Below are 16,792 nucleotides of genomic sequence, written 5' to 3'. Positions count from 1 at the left end.
GAGTAAAGAAGTGTAACGGTTAAGTAAGAGAGAAAAGAACATAAAGGTCATCTGGAAAAGAGAGTGAGCAAAATACAATGACAGAAATGTCACACCTTCTTAGCGGTGGACCAGATACCAGTAAGGAAACGAACCCTGAATATAAGTGGCATCACACAAACCTTCTAAGATTGTAAAGCAAAGAGACAAAAAGAAAAACAAGCAAACATAATCCCTGCCCCACCCCAAAAAAAGCAAAACCAAAAGTCACAGACAAAATATCAACACTGTGGGGGTACTTACAAAATAAAACCTTTGTGTAAATGGAATACTAATACTAAAAAGAAAAACAGAATGTTTGAAGCAAAATCAGAGAATTTCCCCTAATTAATCTAAGACACTAAATCACAGATCCAAGAGGCTCATAAAATATTTAGCAGAATAAAACACACAATGAAAGAAAATTCTTTATCTTGAGTAGGGCGTGGAAGCATTAAGCCCATAATCTCACAACTCTGGATTACACAGTAAAGACTTGTATAAAAATAAAACTAATAAAACCTAAACAAAGCCCCCTTATTGGTACATTCAAATAACAGAAAATTGAAGGCGAACAATAATTTTGTTTACAATGAGGATAAAAACTGTATCTCACTTCTCAGAGACCATGCAAACAAAGAAAGAATACTGAAGTATTTAAAGTATATGGGAGATGAGGCGAGTCCCCAAAACCATGAAACCAGAGCTCTGTATGAGGAAGAGTTAAAGATTCAATCAAAGAACAACTGCCGTAGTTTACTGCTTGTCATCTGTCTTGACAGAAAAATTTTAAAGGTTATTTTAGAGAGAAATAGAAAGTTAAATAGGTCATAAATTCAGATCTGCAAATAGGAAAAACATTAGGGGAAGAAACAAAGAGAAATAAAAATTTATTTTTAAATAGATTCAATAGGTGATAATTTGTTCAAAATAATAGCAATACTATATCCAATTATGCATGTTTATTTATATGTAAAATGACTGTCAGCAACAATAGAAGAGATATAAGAATAAGATTTTTATCTTAAGATGCTCATAGGACCTATGAATCTACATGGTGTTCTCTAAAAATGAACTCTGATTATATTTCACTATTTAGGGCATTAGTTCTCAACCTATGGTTCACTACCCCGTTGGGAGTCAAATGACCCTTTCACAGATATCAGATATCCTACATATTATATATTTACATTATAATTCATAACAGTAGCAAAATTACAGTTATGAAGCAGCAATAAAAATAATTTCATGGTTGGGAAACACCACATGAGAAACTGTATTAAAGGGTCACAGCATTAATAAACTAAAGAATCAATGATCTAGAGTAACTGCTACAAAATGTTTAAAAAGAAAAAAAAAGGAAAGGAAAAAAGAAAGACCTGTTAAACAGTGGAGGAAAGAAAGGAGCCATATATTGTAAAACGCATAACTAAACTCATAGGAAGTATAAAAAGTAGAAGATGGAAAGCAGGATCAAAAGTAAGGGCCATGAATATAAAAGGCTGAGCAAGCTCCCAGCTGGTTTGCAACAGTAAGTTATCTCAATCAGCTCCTCAGTTACAGACCCAACTACTCATTTACTCTCCTTATTCCGCAGGACTGCACTTGACGGCTCCTTTGCAGAGCTGCCTGCTCTCAGTATTCTGCCAGGCTGACTTTTATCTGATTGTTCTTGTTTAATCGTAATTGTCTTAAATCTGTATGACCAAGTAGCAATGCTACTTTTAAGTCGTCAAATGGCAAGGATACAGAAAAAGAAAAAGGAGGCTACTATACAGTCCTTTCTCCCTGGAAGCTAACAATGACTTTGGGGAAATCCATCACAAGCAAAAATAAACAAGACTCATGAAGATAGCATGTGTTATAATAGATCAAAGGAAGGAAAGGCAGTGGGCATAAATAAATGAAAAAAGAGAAAACATTAACAAATATGGTAGATACTAATTCAGTTCTGAACATCAGTGATCTAACTGCACCAATTAAAAAGAGCAGACTCATATGAGGATAGGAAGGGAAGATGGAGGACAAGATCCAGCTCTTTGTTGTCTACAATCTGCTTTATTTTTTGTTTATTTTGTCAAGAGAGAAATCTGCTTTACATACAAAGACACATGTATATCAAAAGTAAATGAATGAAGAAAGGTATAACATTCTATAAATCATCAAAACAAAGTGGGACTGGCCATATTAATTTCAGACATAGCCGAACTCAGAGGGATCAAAATGGACTTTAAATAAGATAACGAAGCCAATTCTTCATGAATAGTAATAATACTATGGACTGTTACACAGTAAACTACATAAGGTAAAAACTGTAAGAATGGTGAAGACCAGAGGTGGATCAACTACATGTAACAACTCAAGACCTGCAGCACACTTGCATCAGAAACAGGCTGTGCAGGAGCTGGAGACAGCTCAGAGAATGAAGTACTCTTGGTGTCCCAGTTCTCAAGTAAGAAAAACCCAGCACAACAGAGGTAGAGACAGGCAGATCCCGGGAGCCTGACAGCCAGAGAGTCTTGCCAAATGGATGAACTCAAGATTCAGGGCGAAACCCGGGCTTTAAAAATCAGGCCAACAGCAACACAGGACACCTAGCGTAGACTTTTGACCTACACCCCACAGCCCCTACACACAGTTAAACAGATCAAATGATAATAAATGATATGTATAGGCTACTTCACCCAATAACAACAGATTACTCATTCTTCTCCAACTCACACAGGACAGGAACTGCAAAGGCAGATTGTGTTCTGAGGACTTAAACACACTCTCATCACCCCTTTATCACTGCACCAGAATTCCTTGCTAATAATAAGAAAGCACATCAGGAGGAATACACTCACAGATGACATCATCACCTGTATAAACATTCGGACAGAAGAAGCTGCTGTTAATACATGATCAGCGCAACACTGTGGAGCACTTGCCCTGAACGCTAACAAGTAGAATTTCAAATTAAAGACGAAGTTTCATTCATACACACACACACCCCAAAAATTAATTAGATATTGAAAATGTATACAATCTATATGAGGAAGACTACAAAATTCTCCTCAAAGAATTTAAGTAAAAGTAAGTCAGTGAAGAAATATTTCATATTAGTGGATATAAACTATAAGTAATATTAAGAGGTCAACTTTTGTGATCTAAAGATTCAATGTAATCCCCCTTTGAGCTATTTTGTGAATATTAACAAAATCATCGTAAGGTTTATGTGGAAAGTAAAATATATAAAATTATACCAAAAGAGTTTTGCCATTATCAGACTTCAAGAGTTACTATAAAGCAATTACGGTGATATTTTATTTGTACTGAAATGTGATTTTATTTGTATTTTAATAAATAAAGTTGTCTGGCAGTTAGAACTAATAGCAAGCCATAGCAGGAGCCGGGTGGTGGTGGCGCACGCCTTTAATCCCAGCACTTGGGAGGCAGAGCTATTCGGATCTCTGTGTGTTCAAGGATACAGCCAGTATGGAGACACACACCTTTAATCACAATACCAACCATAGAAGACCTGGAGGTCTGTATAGATAGGCAGTAACGAGGAGGTCATGTGGTTGGGTTTACAACCAATGAGAAGGCAGAACAGAAAGTCAATAAAAAGACAGACACACAGGAAGTAGGCCTCTTTCTGAGGGGAAGGACAGCAGCAGCAGTGAAGGGTAAGAAAGGGTTTTTAGCTCTTAGCTATTGCTCTGACCTCTTGAGCTTTCAACTCTGCATTTGGCTCTGTGTTTCTATTTTAATAAGACGGTTACATCTACAAGCAATAGTAATCACAAGGGTGTAGTACTTGTATAGAATACACAGATCAATGGATCAGAAAGAGGGTATAAAAACAGATCTATACAAACAAAAACAAACTTTACATCCCGAACAAAACTTTACTAAAAATATCCTGCAGATGTCCAGAAGCCCTCTGACTGGACAAACGCCATGGTATACTCAGACAATGGATTATTTATTAGATGCTCCAATGTTCCGAGCATCCATACTCAGCTATCTACAGGTTCTGTTTGTATGTTTTTCTAAGAATATTAAAGTGGGCCTTGTGTGGTGGAGCATACTTTTAATCCCAGGACGTGGGAGGCAGAGGCAAGTGGGTCTTTGTCAGTTCAAGGCCAGACTAATCTACATCATGAATCTGAGGTTAGCTAGAATCACAAAACAAAAACAAAGAAGCAAAGTTAATTTTACCAGAAAAACATAACACCTAATAGAAAACGTAGCCCATGGCATTGGTAGATGGAGAAGGGCATTTCAACATGTTTTCCCTTTGTCTTCTCTGCAGAGGACAGAAAGAGAAGACACACACACAAAGTGAAGCCCACTAGCAGGAAGGATTGCAGTAGCTGACGTCCCCAAATGTCGACTCTCGTGGGCAAGCATTCTAGCAATGGAGACAGAGGCACCGCTCTTAAGGGGAAACATGCTCTTTCATGGACTAGGATTAATCACTCTTCAATAGAGGATCTCACCAGCAAAAGCTTCAAAAGTCCCAGAAGACACTTATTCAAAAGGGAAACAGGATCAAAGGCTATAAGAAAAGCAACCAGTGGAAAAAATTATTTGATAATGACCACGGAAGTTGTAGGACTGGTTCTATGCTGCAATTTACATCACACATTGAAAAAAAAAAAAACATTTTTCAAATGAAGAATAATATAAATCAAAATTACCAGCTATTTACTTAAAAGCTTTCATTCTCTCCACCATAATAGAATCTCATTTACTGTGTAGATTACTATGTAGTAAAACTTACCACAAAGAAATGTACATAAATATGCTCAGAATGTGGCCATTTTTCAATGCACACAAAATATACACCCTTCAAAAAGGATTAATACCATCTGGAAAAAGGGAAGTAAGGAGAAATTGTGATTTTTCTGAATGTACATCTACATTTACTATTGAAAAATGATGCAGAGAGTTTCTATAAAATATCTTTTTAAAAAGTAGCTACAACTTTTGTTGCCAATTAATGGACCATATGCTTTCTTTCATGGACGTATGTATATAACATACTGGATTCTCAAGAGATACCGAAGTGCCTGAATTTGCTTCTAGGAGCCTATGAGTGAATTTTTGCTTTTCAATACTGTATTCATTTTTCCGATTGTTTTCTATCATAAGTGAAAGGTATGTCTAATAAAAGTTTGCATACACCTGAGGCGTCATGATATTTTAGTAAGATGTTCTCATTCTTTTTTTTTAACCTTTAGAGTTATACATCTGAAAGTATATCCATCTGTGTTTATTATAGGAATGAAAATATTAACTCCCCAAAACATCATTTAACTAAAAATGAGAGGTAAAATACAGGTTGGATGCTGTGAGGACACAGTTGAGTGCAGAGCTATTCCCAAAGGACAGCTAAAAAAAAAATAGAGCTTTGTTATTATCCTAATTATAATTCAATGGGAAGATCATGAAGGCCCTTCTTAGTATTGAAAAGCACTTCTGTAAACAATTCAATTCTGTATATGGAATACTAAGTATTGCTAAGAAATTACTGATACTTTTTAAAAATGGCTTATTAATTACAAAAGTTTTCATGTCAACTGGCATAACAGTAAAATTTACGTAGCTTAAATATAAAAATGTCAGCAGTAACTCTGACCTGCAGATCCCTCCACATGCCTGCTTTAGAAGTAAGGCAGACTGGTCAATCAAAGCAGCATGTTGCAAACTTTCCCTATAAACCAAATCTACCACCTGCTGCCTGATTTTGGAAGAGAAGTTTTATTGAAACATATCCCCCCGCTTTACAAACTGTCTATGGCACATTATGTGTTGCATGCAGGTAGAGTTAGTATTTATTACAAGGACGATATGCCCCCCCAACCATACTAGTTAGTCCTCTACAGCAACTGCTGCTGCCTCCTGAAGCAGGGACAGATATTACTTTTAATATGTGTGTACAAGCACACATACACAGACTTAGTAATAACTAGTGAACATATTGAATTGACTGTGGAGAGTTCTGCATGTTCCCTCTGTCTTGATTTGGTAAACTGTACACTGAATACTGTCTCATTTCTGGGCCGCAGATAAAAATCATGATACTGACTGGTTTTAATATGTTGTGTTTTGAATTATTCTACAACTTCTCGCATACAGTAACACTGATAACTTTTTCAACGTGTAATATATATATATATAAAATTTAAAGAATGAAATGTAGAGGACGAGCAGCGGTGGCGCACGCCTTTAAACCCAGCACTCGGGAGGCAGAGCCAGGCAGATCTCTGTGAGTTCGAGGCCAGCCTAGTCCACAGAGCGAGATCCAGGACAGGCACCAAAACTACACAGAAACCTATCTCAAAAAACCAGAAAAAAAAAAAAAAAAAAAGAATGAAATGTGGAAACTTAGATGTTAATGCTGAATAAAAAGGTGCCTACAGGTAGCATGAAATCAGGTGAAAAAACATACATATGTGACAGGGATTCTAAGCTTTTAAACATAAGAATTATGTAAACAATGAAAAGAATGTTCTCGGTTAAGCACTCACTAAACATAATCACAATGCCCATTGTGGAACACTGAGCAGTAGCCCATGTCACCAAGTGTGTCCCCATCCCCAAGCATCTCTTAAACTTGCTCTCCACCCATAGCCAGAAGAAAAAAAGACATGTGGTAAGCAGAATTCGTACTACAATTTCTTTAAAATAAAAACAAGGAAAACTAAAACTTAAAGCAATCAGAATTACTAAATCTGAAACTGGATGACTGCCATGTATCTAAACTCTACAAAAATATTAAAATGGAAAACATATGCAGATATTCCTACTTTGCCTTTTTTCCTACAAGAGGTTCAGAGTACCTTTACAGGAAATGGAACTCAGAAGGCATCACATCGCCATTTCTGTAAATAATCTAGCTTACATGTGTACGGGAAGGGGCGCTTCAAGTACTTTCTGGCAATCTTTTATGATTACCATTTTATTAATTCTTATAAAAAGTCAACATTTTAAGAGGGAAGGGACAGAGTCATGTGTAGTGGCACAAGCATACTTCAGCACAGAAAACATGAGGCAGGAGGATTTGGAGTTCAAGGGCAGGTGGCCTTGGCCACCTGGCACCCTACCCAATTTAAAACAAAACAAAAATTACATCAATGATTACTCTGGTTGCTCCCTCAGAAGCTTCATAGCATATATTGGGCTCAAGCTCTATCTTAACAAAAGTATTCAAATCCAAAAGGTAGCGCAGGGTAAAACTTACAGGTTAAATCAAACCTAGTCCCTTAATCTGTAATCCCACAATGCTAAATATATGTATTCTGAGGATGCTATGTGCCAATCAGGTCAGAGAACGCTTATTAAAGTACTGTTAAAAAATCAATACTAACAGTGATAACGAACTGTCCTTTTGTAAATAATGTGCCTCTTCCATTGCATTCCATTAAAGCCAAATTAACTGCACACCCACCAAAGATTACCTTCTACTTAATGCTACCCTGCAGTCCAGTTATACATACACATGTAAAGTAAAAGTAATTAGCTTTCCAAGTTACTCTATTATTACCAAATTTAGAACGAATTCTATACCAGCAATTCAAGAAAGACAGTCTCCATACTAAATAGCAAAACCATGAGCCTATTGGTGCACATCTTTAGTCCCAACACTTTTAAGCAGAGGCAGACAGGTCTTGAGTTCTAGGCCACACAACACAGAGAGTTCCAGGCTAGTCAGAGTTACATGGTGAGACTCAGCCTCAAAAGAAAAAAAAAAATGTGTAATTAGAACTTACTGTTTTTAAAGTAAATTTATGTCTCAATTATTAATACCAAAAAAAAAAGCAAGGCAAGCTTTGCAAATGTTCAGTGTATCTGTCAAGTCAGGATCCAGCATAATGCTGGCTTGACTCGCATGCACCTTCCTGATCTCTTCTGCAAACACTTATGCATCTACTGAAGGATTATGAATGTATTTAGGGGACACAAAACAAGGCAAGCCACAACAGGATGGAGTCAAATTCTTCATCCTGTGTGACAGGCACTCACAATAGTTAACCTGATCACTATAGGCAAACACAGTCCAAAGAACCCCAAGCCTTCCACAGAAAAAGAAACCACAGCACCACAGTCCAAGGAGGACTCTTCAAGACCACCATTCTCCAATTCCTCATCCCCAGCCAAGGGAACCAATACACTGAGATTTCAGTTCACCTAACATACAACATCAGTCTTAAGACTGAGCACTAATCTAATAATAAGGTAATTCTTCCAGAATTTATTTTACTCCTTTAGAATAACAACAGTAATTTTAAAAAGAATTATACTAAAACTCAAATGGGAAACAGAGACTATCAGAAAAAAAATACACCATTTTACTTAAAGCAAACTAGCTTTATAAAGCACAGACTTGATTTTCCCATATTTAACAGGTTTTTTTTCAAGTCCATATACTTTCCTGTTTTATTTCTCATGACACACACACACACACACACACACACACAACAACAACAACAACAACAACAAACCTCACTGCAAATCTGTTTCTAGACAGCCCAACTTCTTGCTTCTTTATGAAGTGTGCTGAGAACCATGCCTCACAGCTAACATGGGCTCGCTCTTCCGTTTACGCCAAGTGCTCTTTAACAGGGAGCAGACCTGAGATGTGAGTGTGTATGGCATTGCTTACTTTTTCTCCACAGCTCTGTTCCCAATGATAAGAGTCCCCTTAGGAATAAACACAGCCCTGCAAAGGGAAGATGGGATGGAAGTGTGGCTATTCGTCAACTAGTTCATTTCAACTAGTTCATTTCATTATTTCAAACCAAGAGTCTTTCCCAAATCTTTGTTTTAGTGTAATTGTGTTATGAAAAATAACATTAATAAGTAGGGAAGTCAAACATTCTAAATGCTATCTTATAAGTATAAAATCATTACATATTAGTTTATTAAGTACTATGTGCAAGAACTTTTATGTATGCTATTTATATCTCATATTTATTTGCAATTGTGTGAACTTACAGTTGAGAAGAGTACAGCCATTTAAAAGGCAGAACTGGGCTGGACACATGGCTCACAGATTCAGAGTACTAGCTGCTCTTCCAGACTTGGGTTCAGTTCCGCCTACACAGTGGCTCACACTGTCTGCCTGCCTCTTCTGGCCTCCAGGCATGCAAACAGTGCACAAATACATGCAGGCAAACATCCACATCCATCAAACATTACAACAAGGGGCAAAATTAAAGCAAGACCCAGTTATTTTCAAGAACTTTTTTTCCAAAGATTATATCAGCTACAGAACTGATGAAACGGAGGCCGTTCTAAAGCCTGGCACTGAGCTGTTTCTCATGCTGCATTTGAGGAACACATGAGTACACAACCTGAAAATCAAAACAACAGAGAACTCTCATAATAATACTTATTAATAATACTTATTAATTCGCAGTCACCAGCGAATACTCTGCAGCCTCAACAGCTACACGTTTACTTGTCCCGAACCCTGACAGTCTCAGGAGGTGGGTTACTGACTCCTTTTTAACTAATGGAAAGCCGAGGCTAAGGAGAGTGATTTGCAGCCAGATACACCCGAAGCAGGTGCCTGGAGCTGTCACACTGACTGAAAAGCTGATACTGACATTTAGTAGGTGAGAACCAGTTTTAAATTTTCTCAGATCTGTTTGGGAGGCAGCTGTGTGTTGGTGCCGGGTCCGGGGCTCGTTGCATGAGTTGGCTGTTTGAATCCTGGGACCTATGCAGGGACGCTTGGCTCGGTCTGGGAGGGGGGGACTGGACCTGGCTGGACTGAGTCTACCAGGTCGATCCCGGTCCTCGGGGGAGACTTTGATCTGGAGGAGGTGGGAATGGGGGGTGGGATGGGTGGAGGGGGAGGGGGGCGAGAGTGGGATTACAGGGGAATCTGTGGCTATTATGTTGAACTAAATGATGTTGTAAAATAAATTTACTAAAAAAAAAAAAAAAAAAAAAAAAATTTCTCAGTGTCCTGAACAAACTAACAGAATTAAATTGTCCAATCCACTACCAACTACTGAGAAACACCAAACAAACCCCAAACGCTAAACAGCTTTTCATCACTCTACATCATCAATTATAAAATTCACAATATCTATCTTAGTTTCATTTAAACATAAAACTAAATCAAATTCTCATGCTAAAAGCAGCAGCCCAGACTGCCTTCTGAGAATGGCACTGCAGTAAAGTAGAAAGTGTCATAATTTCCAGATCAACATTCATCCTTTTCTGTTCTGTAGTTCCCTGGGCACTTTCATCCTGACTCACTCCCCGAGATTTCATAGAAAGCAGCCACAGCCCTTTCCAGTGCCCATTCTGACACATCTGTTTGGGGTCCATGTTACTGACTCCATGATTATGGTAACCCATGAAGTTCCCCTTGTTCTTTCATCCATGATACTGTTGCCTGACCCAACAAATGCACATGAACCATACTTTCTTCCTGTCAAATACCTTCAATGACTGCTGGTGCAAAAGCAGCTCCAGGCTAAAATTCTATTGGCTTAGTGTGTGTGTGTGTGTGTGTGTGTGTGTGTGTGTGTACATTATGTGGTGTGTGCAGGTTCACATGTGTGTCCACACACACAGCCTCTAGGCCAGCCTCAAAAGCCGTCCACCTTGTTTTTTGAGACAGTGACTCTCACTGGGACCTGAACTTCACTCATTTTCCTAGGCTGCCCAGTTACCTCCCCAGCACTACAACGCCAAGAACACACCACTGTTCCTGGCTTACACATGGGTTTCTATGCTGGCAGAGCAATCTCTTTACTAACGGAGCCATCTTCCCAGCCCTCTCATTAGCTTGTTTCTACTCTCGACTCAATTAGGATCATTATTCCAATCAGAAGTTTTCCCCAACATTCCCTCAATCTGCTATCATCTCCTATACCGCCGTCACGCCCACAGTTTTCCCCGTCACAACTTTTCTGAATCTTCATACTATCGCTGTGCATCCTTATCTACCAATGTGCAGAAATGGTGATCAAGGGCTAGGAATTTAACCTAGAATCTCTCTAAAGACAGGGAATCTCTATACAGGTTTCTAACTGCAAGGTTTGACTAGTTCCTGCCCTTTGATTAGAACTAGAAGCCTTTAGGAAGGCCATATATTCATTTCTTTTGAATTACTCGCCTAGACACACAGGAATCTGAAATCACAGAACTGCCTCTGAACGAATCATCCAACACAGCACCTTAATTTTAAAGAGAAAGACGAATTCCTTGTTGAAAAACAGGCAAGAATGGGGTTGAGAGATGACTCAGCTGTTGAGAGCACTGGCTGAGGACCGAGGTTCAATTCCCAGGACCCACATGGCAGCTCACAACTCCAGTTCCAGGGGATCTGACACCCTCACACAGACATACATGCAGGCAAAACACCAATGCACATAAAAATAAGAATAAATCATTAAAAAATGTTGAAAAAAGAAAACAGGCAAGAACTGCAGCTCAGGCCACACAGTCTACAATCTAATATTTGTTTAAGGCTTTGTGAAGTCTTATTAAATAGGCTTCCAAATACAGACACCATTCTGTAACCCTGTATGCAAGACTTCACCTCATCAAAACAGGCTGCCCAGTACCTGGACTGTGCACGAGTCAAGAGTACAATAAAGGAGGTTATCTGAGTTTCCTCTCTGACTGCACATTGAATAAATCTGAAGTTCTATTTTTCCTTAGTCCTTTAAATCGTAACAATAAAATGCCTCAGTTTTAATACCCCCACTGTGCATAGATAAAACTTGATGTTAAAGTATGATCAAGGCCATGATAACTTAAGATGAAGCAATTACACTTGTGACCCAGAGTCTAGAAAGGACAACAGCACTATGGGTTAAAATGCCTCCGTTCTTTAGCATGGCCTCCCTTTCCAAACTTGATATCTAGATTACTCATAAAAATCAAATGTTATTTATTTCCCTGTGGCAAATAATGGAAGACAAATTATATCACTATTATATGACCTGCTACATAAGATTGTGTTTTCCTGTTTCTTATCAGTAAACACATGGCAACCTCAAGTCCTCTTCAGAGACCAAGAAGGTTGACGAAACAAAATGGTATCATCCATCATGTGTTGAACATTAATGCAATAAATAGATTAGCTATTTTGCCTCAATATTGGTTAGCTATTCATTAAGGATTCAATTTTCACTACCCTTAGATGTAACCATTAGATATGAGATATAGCTTGCTCGATCAGCCTTTTGGATGTGTTTTGCTTTCAAGTCCATGTAAGCCAGTCAACTTAGGCTACACTGCCACCATTTATGTATCCCATTAACAAACAGGCTATGCTTGCATTTGGAATCCCCAAAGCCCAATCCCACTTAAGAAAGTATGCTTGTTTGTTTGTTTGTTTTTTGCTATATAATTAATCAAAGGATATTTGATTTACAAGTATTCTTCTTCCCTAAAACACCTTTTTGGGAAAATATAGTCTAGAGAATAAAAAGTCTAAAATGACAGTGCACAGAAGGCCTGGAAGAAACCAGTCAGAAGAGGAAACCAGAACAAACAGGATAATAGGCAGGCCTGTAACAAACGTGCGAGTTAAACCAATACGGAGGTCTAAAATTAGAATGCATACACTTAGATATCTGTCCAGTTTCAAAAAAAAAATTAACAGAACAAAAAATCTAATATACGTGTTAAACCTGTAGAAAGGTCTCTGTCGCTTTCTATACATCAGAACCACAGCAGGCAAAGCTCTAGGCTCATCCGGCACTTTCCCCCCACAGAAGGACTGACTGGGGGTTGGGGGTTGGCAGGGGAGCGCTGCCAGGCAAGCCAGTTTGCCAACTTAGAGTGTGGGAGCAAAGCCCTAGAAGGGAAAAGCAGAAGAGACCAGGTAAAGAGCTCTCAGGATTTCATTCTCAATACAGCAAGGAGTTCTGAAGAAAAGGACAGGGTCACTGTAACCACAGGACCACTTTCACTCCCTAATATTTAACTATAAGGAGATATAAAGCCCAAATGCTCATGGGAGTGATCGTTTTGGACACCTGATCCTTTGAACTAACGATTACCACAGGCCCGGCATGTTAATTGTTCTGTTGGGTCCACTTGCTAATTATGTAAATTGGAGTTTAAGGTATTTGTAAGACAAATAACTGCAACTGCTTTACGAAGTCGGTCTTGCTGGTGGCACATATAATTAAATATCAAAAGGCTGTTAAAAAGTTATATAATAAAACTGTTGAGGCCAAAGAAAACAGGAAGAAAAAAAAATTCTTCAAAAGGAAATAAAAATAATCTAAAAGTAACTGATTACATTAATTTCCTGCCCCCTCCCCTTCAGTCACATAACAGAATTCTTTTGTTGGAGGGAAAAATATTTCAGTTCCAAACAGTCCTTCTAGAACAATGCTCTGTGGTCCTGAAACTGAATTTCCCTGAACATAGAGAAAATTAACTATTCCTATCATTGCAAGACTAAAATAAGATGCCTTTGTAAAAATAAAAACAACTAAGCAATTGAAGTCAAAGGATATTCTAGTCTCAACAGTTTAGCCATCTGGCCAAAAGCAGCCTGTGCACGCTGCAGAAACCACCAACTTGAGGCTTTACCATTAGAGGCAGGCCTAAGCCATGCACTACTCTGAAAGGCCGTCATGCTCCCAAGACAGCAGCATCCTCAGAGTTCAACGTGAGGCGTATTCTGATGCCAGAAAGGACACCTCTGAAATGTCTGAAAAGATCGGAAGTGAAATTCCTGGCTCATGTTTAAATCAAATGCTGAAAAACCTGACCTGTAAATAGAATAAGCCCAGCCCCTCCCACCCCCACCCCCCCCTTTTCTCTTGTCAATAATAACGTCCAGTGAGATCACCGGTGGCTGGCCGGTTTATTACCGGCATAGCATCTCAATAATGGGCTGGCCAGGTATGTTTAAATGTCAGAGTGAAAGCAATCGCACATTTTATTTGAAGTTAAACAGCATAAAAGAGGAAGTGGGAAAGTCTTCGTTGTTCAGACCAAAAAGATGTTCTTGAAAAAATTCTTGTGAAGAATCTGAAAGATGCCTATGCCGAAGCTCTAGAATTCACATACGATCAGGAAAAAAAAAAATGATTTCTCTACATGCTAATGTACTTCGTAGCTTTTGCCGCACACAACAAAAGGAAAAGTCTGTCACCACAGCACATTTATGTCTGTGTATTTTCCAAAACAAGGCCCTGAAATCTAGAAATACCAGCCCTTCTTATGTATCGCGAAGACTAGTTTGATAAGGTGTCACAGCTTCATGCTTTTATCTGGGTGGACATGTGGAAAAAACAAATCAAATTCAAATCCCGCTTCTAATTCATGCGACCGCTAGACAGTTAAGTTCAACACCCACTATAAACAGCACGTCACAAGCAGCTGCCGGTGCACTGGACTCGGGCTACTTTGGTCTTGAACTTTACCTGTCGGCACTGGGCATTAATCCCCTAATACACGCACTTGTATTCCCCTCAGGATCTTGGAGTCATCCAAAAAAAAAAGCAGATACTACAACAAACTTTAGACTGATGTTTTGATTCATGTTTAGGAACTGCTGAGAGCCCAGAGCCATCCTTCTTACAGCATACCACCTAAACACGGCTATAATAAGGGAAAGCCAGCACCACATGATTTCTTATAATACAGACCTGAAGAGGAAATACAGGATTAATGAGCAATAGAGAAGGGATGGGGATGATAAAGCAAGCAAACAAAAACATTTCTTTTCCTTTTTTCTTTCTTTCTTTCTTTCTTTCTTTTTTTTTTTAAAAAATTCAAGAAAGGATACAGTCTTAAAGCACCAGTCTGAGTTCCTACTGCCAGGATCTTCTGTACGGGATCAAAGGCCAGGGCTGAGGGCTGATAGGGGAATCCATGGCGAACAGTCTGGGGATGCACAGTGACATCACAGGAACCAAGGCAGCAGGCAAAATCCGAAAACAGAACAGCCCACAGGGGCATTAGACTTGGAACCAACTACACTTGACACAGCGCACACACAGGGACTTATCACTTTAAGGGGGAGCTGGGGGTGGGAGGGTGGAGTCTATCCTAAGGATCACAGAGCCAGGAGCACAAATCTACTTAAACTCCTGCTTTGCTACAATGCTGGTAACTCCATAGAGGGCAGTTTCCTAGGAATAGCGGATACGATTCTGTTTGACGCGACACGTTACTTAAGTCTGAGGTGGTTCAAAATTCTGTAAAATCCTTGCAAAAAAAAAAAAAAGTGATTCGTGTTGCGTTTGAAGGGAAATCGCCCAAATCGTAGCTTTATTTGAATGCTAAAGGAGGGATTTCTAAGGAAAAGTTGTCACGAAACTAATTTGAAGGGTTTAGCCAACGAAGCATCAACCTCAAATTATCAATATCTGCAACTCTAAGAATGGAAATGGATGCAAAAATAATCTTGCAATTTCCTATTAAGTCTGGAATAATTTTAGGACATAAGAACAAAAATTGTACGCAGGCTTGTAAGCCCCCGACACAGGAAGGACCGAATGGCTATCTATGAGGCAGGCACGTCTGGATACGGAGGCTCCTGTGCTTTTCTCATTGAGCATCTGGGAATTAATCCGCTGCATCATTCTTTCTGAATTACAGGACCTTGTGGCAATCACCGTGCCATTCACAGCCAAAAAAATCTCCGCACTAACTTTTTAAACGAACAAGCTACTTCAGGTGGTGAGCCGCTCGCCCGCATTCTAAAAAGTGATGCGCAAAAAGATCTGGTTGAACAGGTTTGCCTTGCCCACAAGGCGTTCATCACACACTGCTGGAAAATTTCGACGTCAGTGGAAGATAATAAAATATGCGCGAATATAAAAGTATTCCCACACCATTGTTACCAGTGTCTGGATGGGAATTAAAAACAAGGAGGGAGTATGCCTGGATTGCCTTGAAATGATTGCTTTTTATGAAAAGGGAAAGACATCGACTAAAAGAAGTAGGGGATCTGTCCAAAATCCCCCGGCAAGGCACGTCTGTCAAGGGTGGGGGGCGCCTTCCTGGAGCTCTGAGCTCTATTGGCGCGCTCTGCCCTCGCGCTCCCAGGTACTGCCCAGCGGCCCCCTCAAACGACCCCAATCTTCCCAAGACAGCTCGGCGGGGGCTGCGCGCTCCCTTCACCTTGCACAGTTGGAAGTGTTCGGACTGGAGCGTCTCCTGGATCTCGGGTTCCCGGTTCCCCGGCGGGTGCTGCTGCTGTTGCTGCTGTTGCGAGGCCGAGGACGAGCCTGCGGTCAGGCCGTCCAGCACCTTCCTGATGTTGAATTTCCTCATGGTCTCGCTGCCCAAGGGGGGTCCTGTCTCCTCGAGGCCCCGGCGAGCGGAGGCACCGGGTGGGAAGGAGTCCGAGCAGCTGAAGCCCAGCGGCGGCTTCGATCGCGGAGTGCGAAGGAGCGGAGAGCAGGAGATAATCCCAACAGGAAGGGCTGCGACGACGGGCGCGCGGCGGCGGCGGCGGCGGCGAGCCCTCTTCCTCCGAGGCCGCCGCGGCTGCAGTGGCGCCCGACGCCGCCTCCTCACCTGGTGGCGGCCGGGCTCCCGCCGTCCCGCGCCGCTGCCGCCGCATCCATGGCCCCGCGGCCCCGCAGTCCCTCGGCGCGTCCCGGGCTCGGCCCTCCCGCTCAGCGCAGCCGCCCGGCCCGCATGGCCCGGGTACCCGGAGCCGGTCCCCGACCCCGCCTGCTGCTCTCTCCCCGGCCGCCCGGCCGCTCGCTGTCACCTCCCGGAAGCCTCGGTCCCCGGCCCCCCAACGCCCGGCCGAGCAGGCGGCGAGCCGCGGTTCCAGCGC

The 16,792-nt window shown here is 40.7% G+C and overlaps 1 protein-coding gene across 4 annotated transcripts in view; it reads right to left on the bottom strand.

Moving 5' to 3' along the window:
* Window positions 1-16,518, bottom strand: part of Stxbp5 (syntaxin binding protein 5) — a 133,743-nt gene extending 117,225 nt beyond the window's left edge. For 3 of the 4 annotated variants that reach the window (XM_006984439.4, XM_016002943.3, XM_076552783.1), the window contains exons 1-2: window positions 16,126-16,425; window positions 14,786-14,883 (exon numbers count right to left, since the gene is read on the bottom strand). In XM_006984439.4, coding sequence (XP_006984501.1) covers window positions 14,786-14,883; window positions 16,126-16,278 — 251 coding nt within the window. In that variant the 5' untranslated portion in view covers window positions 16,279-16,425. Of the gene's footprint in view, window positions 1-14,785; window positions 14,884-16,125 lie in introns of all 4 variants that reach the window. The other variant, XM_006984440.4, reaches the window with a different exon arrangement.
* Window positions 16,519-16,792: the final 274 nt, after the last annotated feature.

This window comes from Peromyscus maniculatus, chromosome 16 (genome assembly GCF_049852395.1).
Source record: "Peromyscus maniculatus bairdii isolate BWxNUB_F1_BW_parent chromosome 16, HU_Pman_BW_mat_3.1, whole genome shotgun sequence".
NCBI classification, from domain to species: domain Eukaryota; kingdom Metazoa; phylum Chordata; class Mammalia; order Rodentia; family Cricetidae; genus Peromyscus; species Peromyscus maniculatus.
Note: the sequence above shows the minus strand (reverse complement) of the source record. Positions and strands in the feature narration are given on the sequence as shown.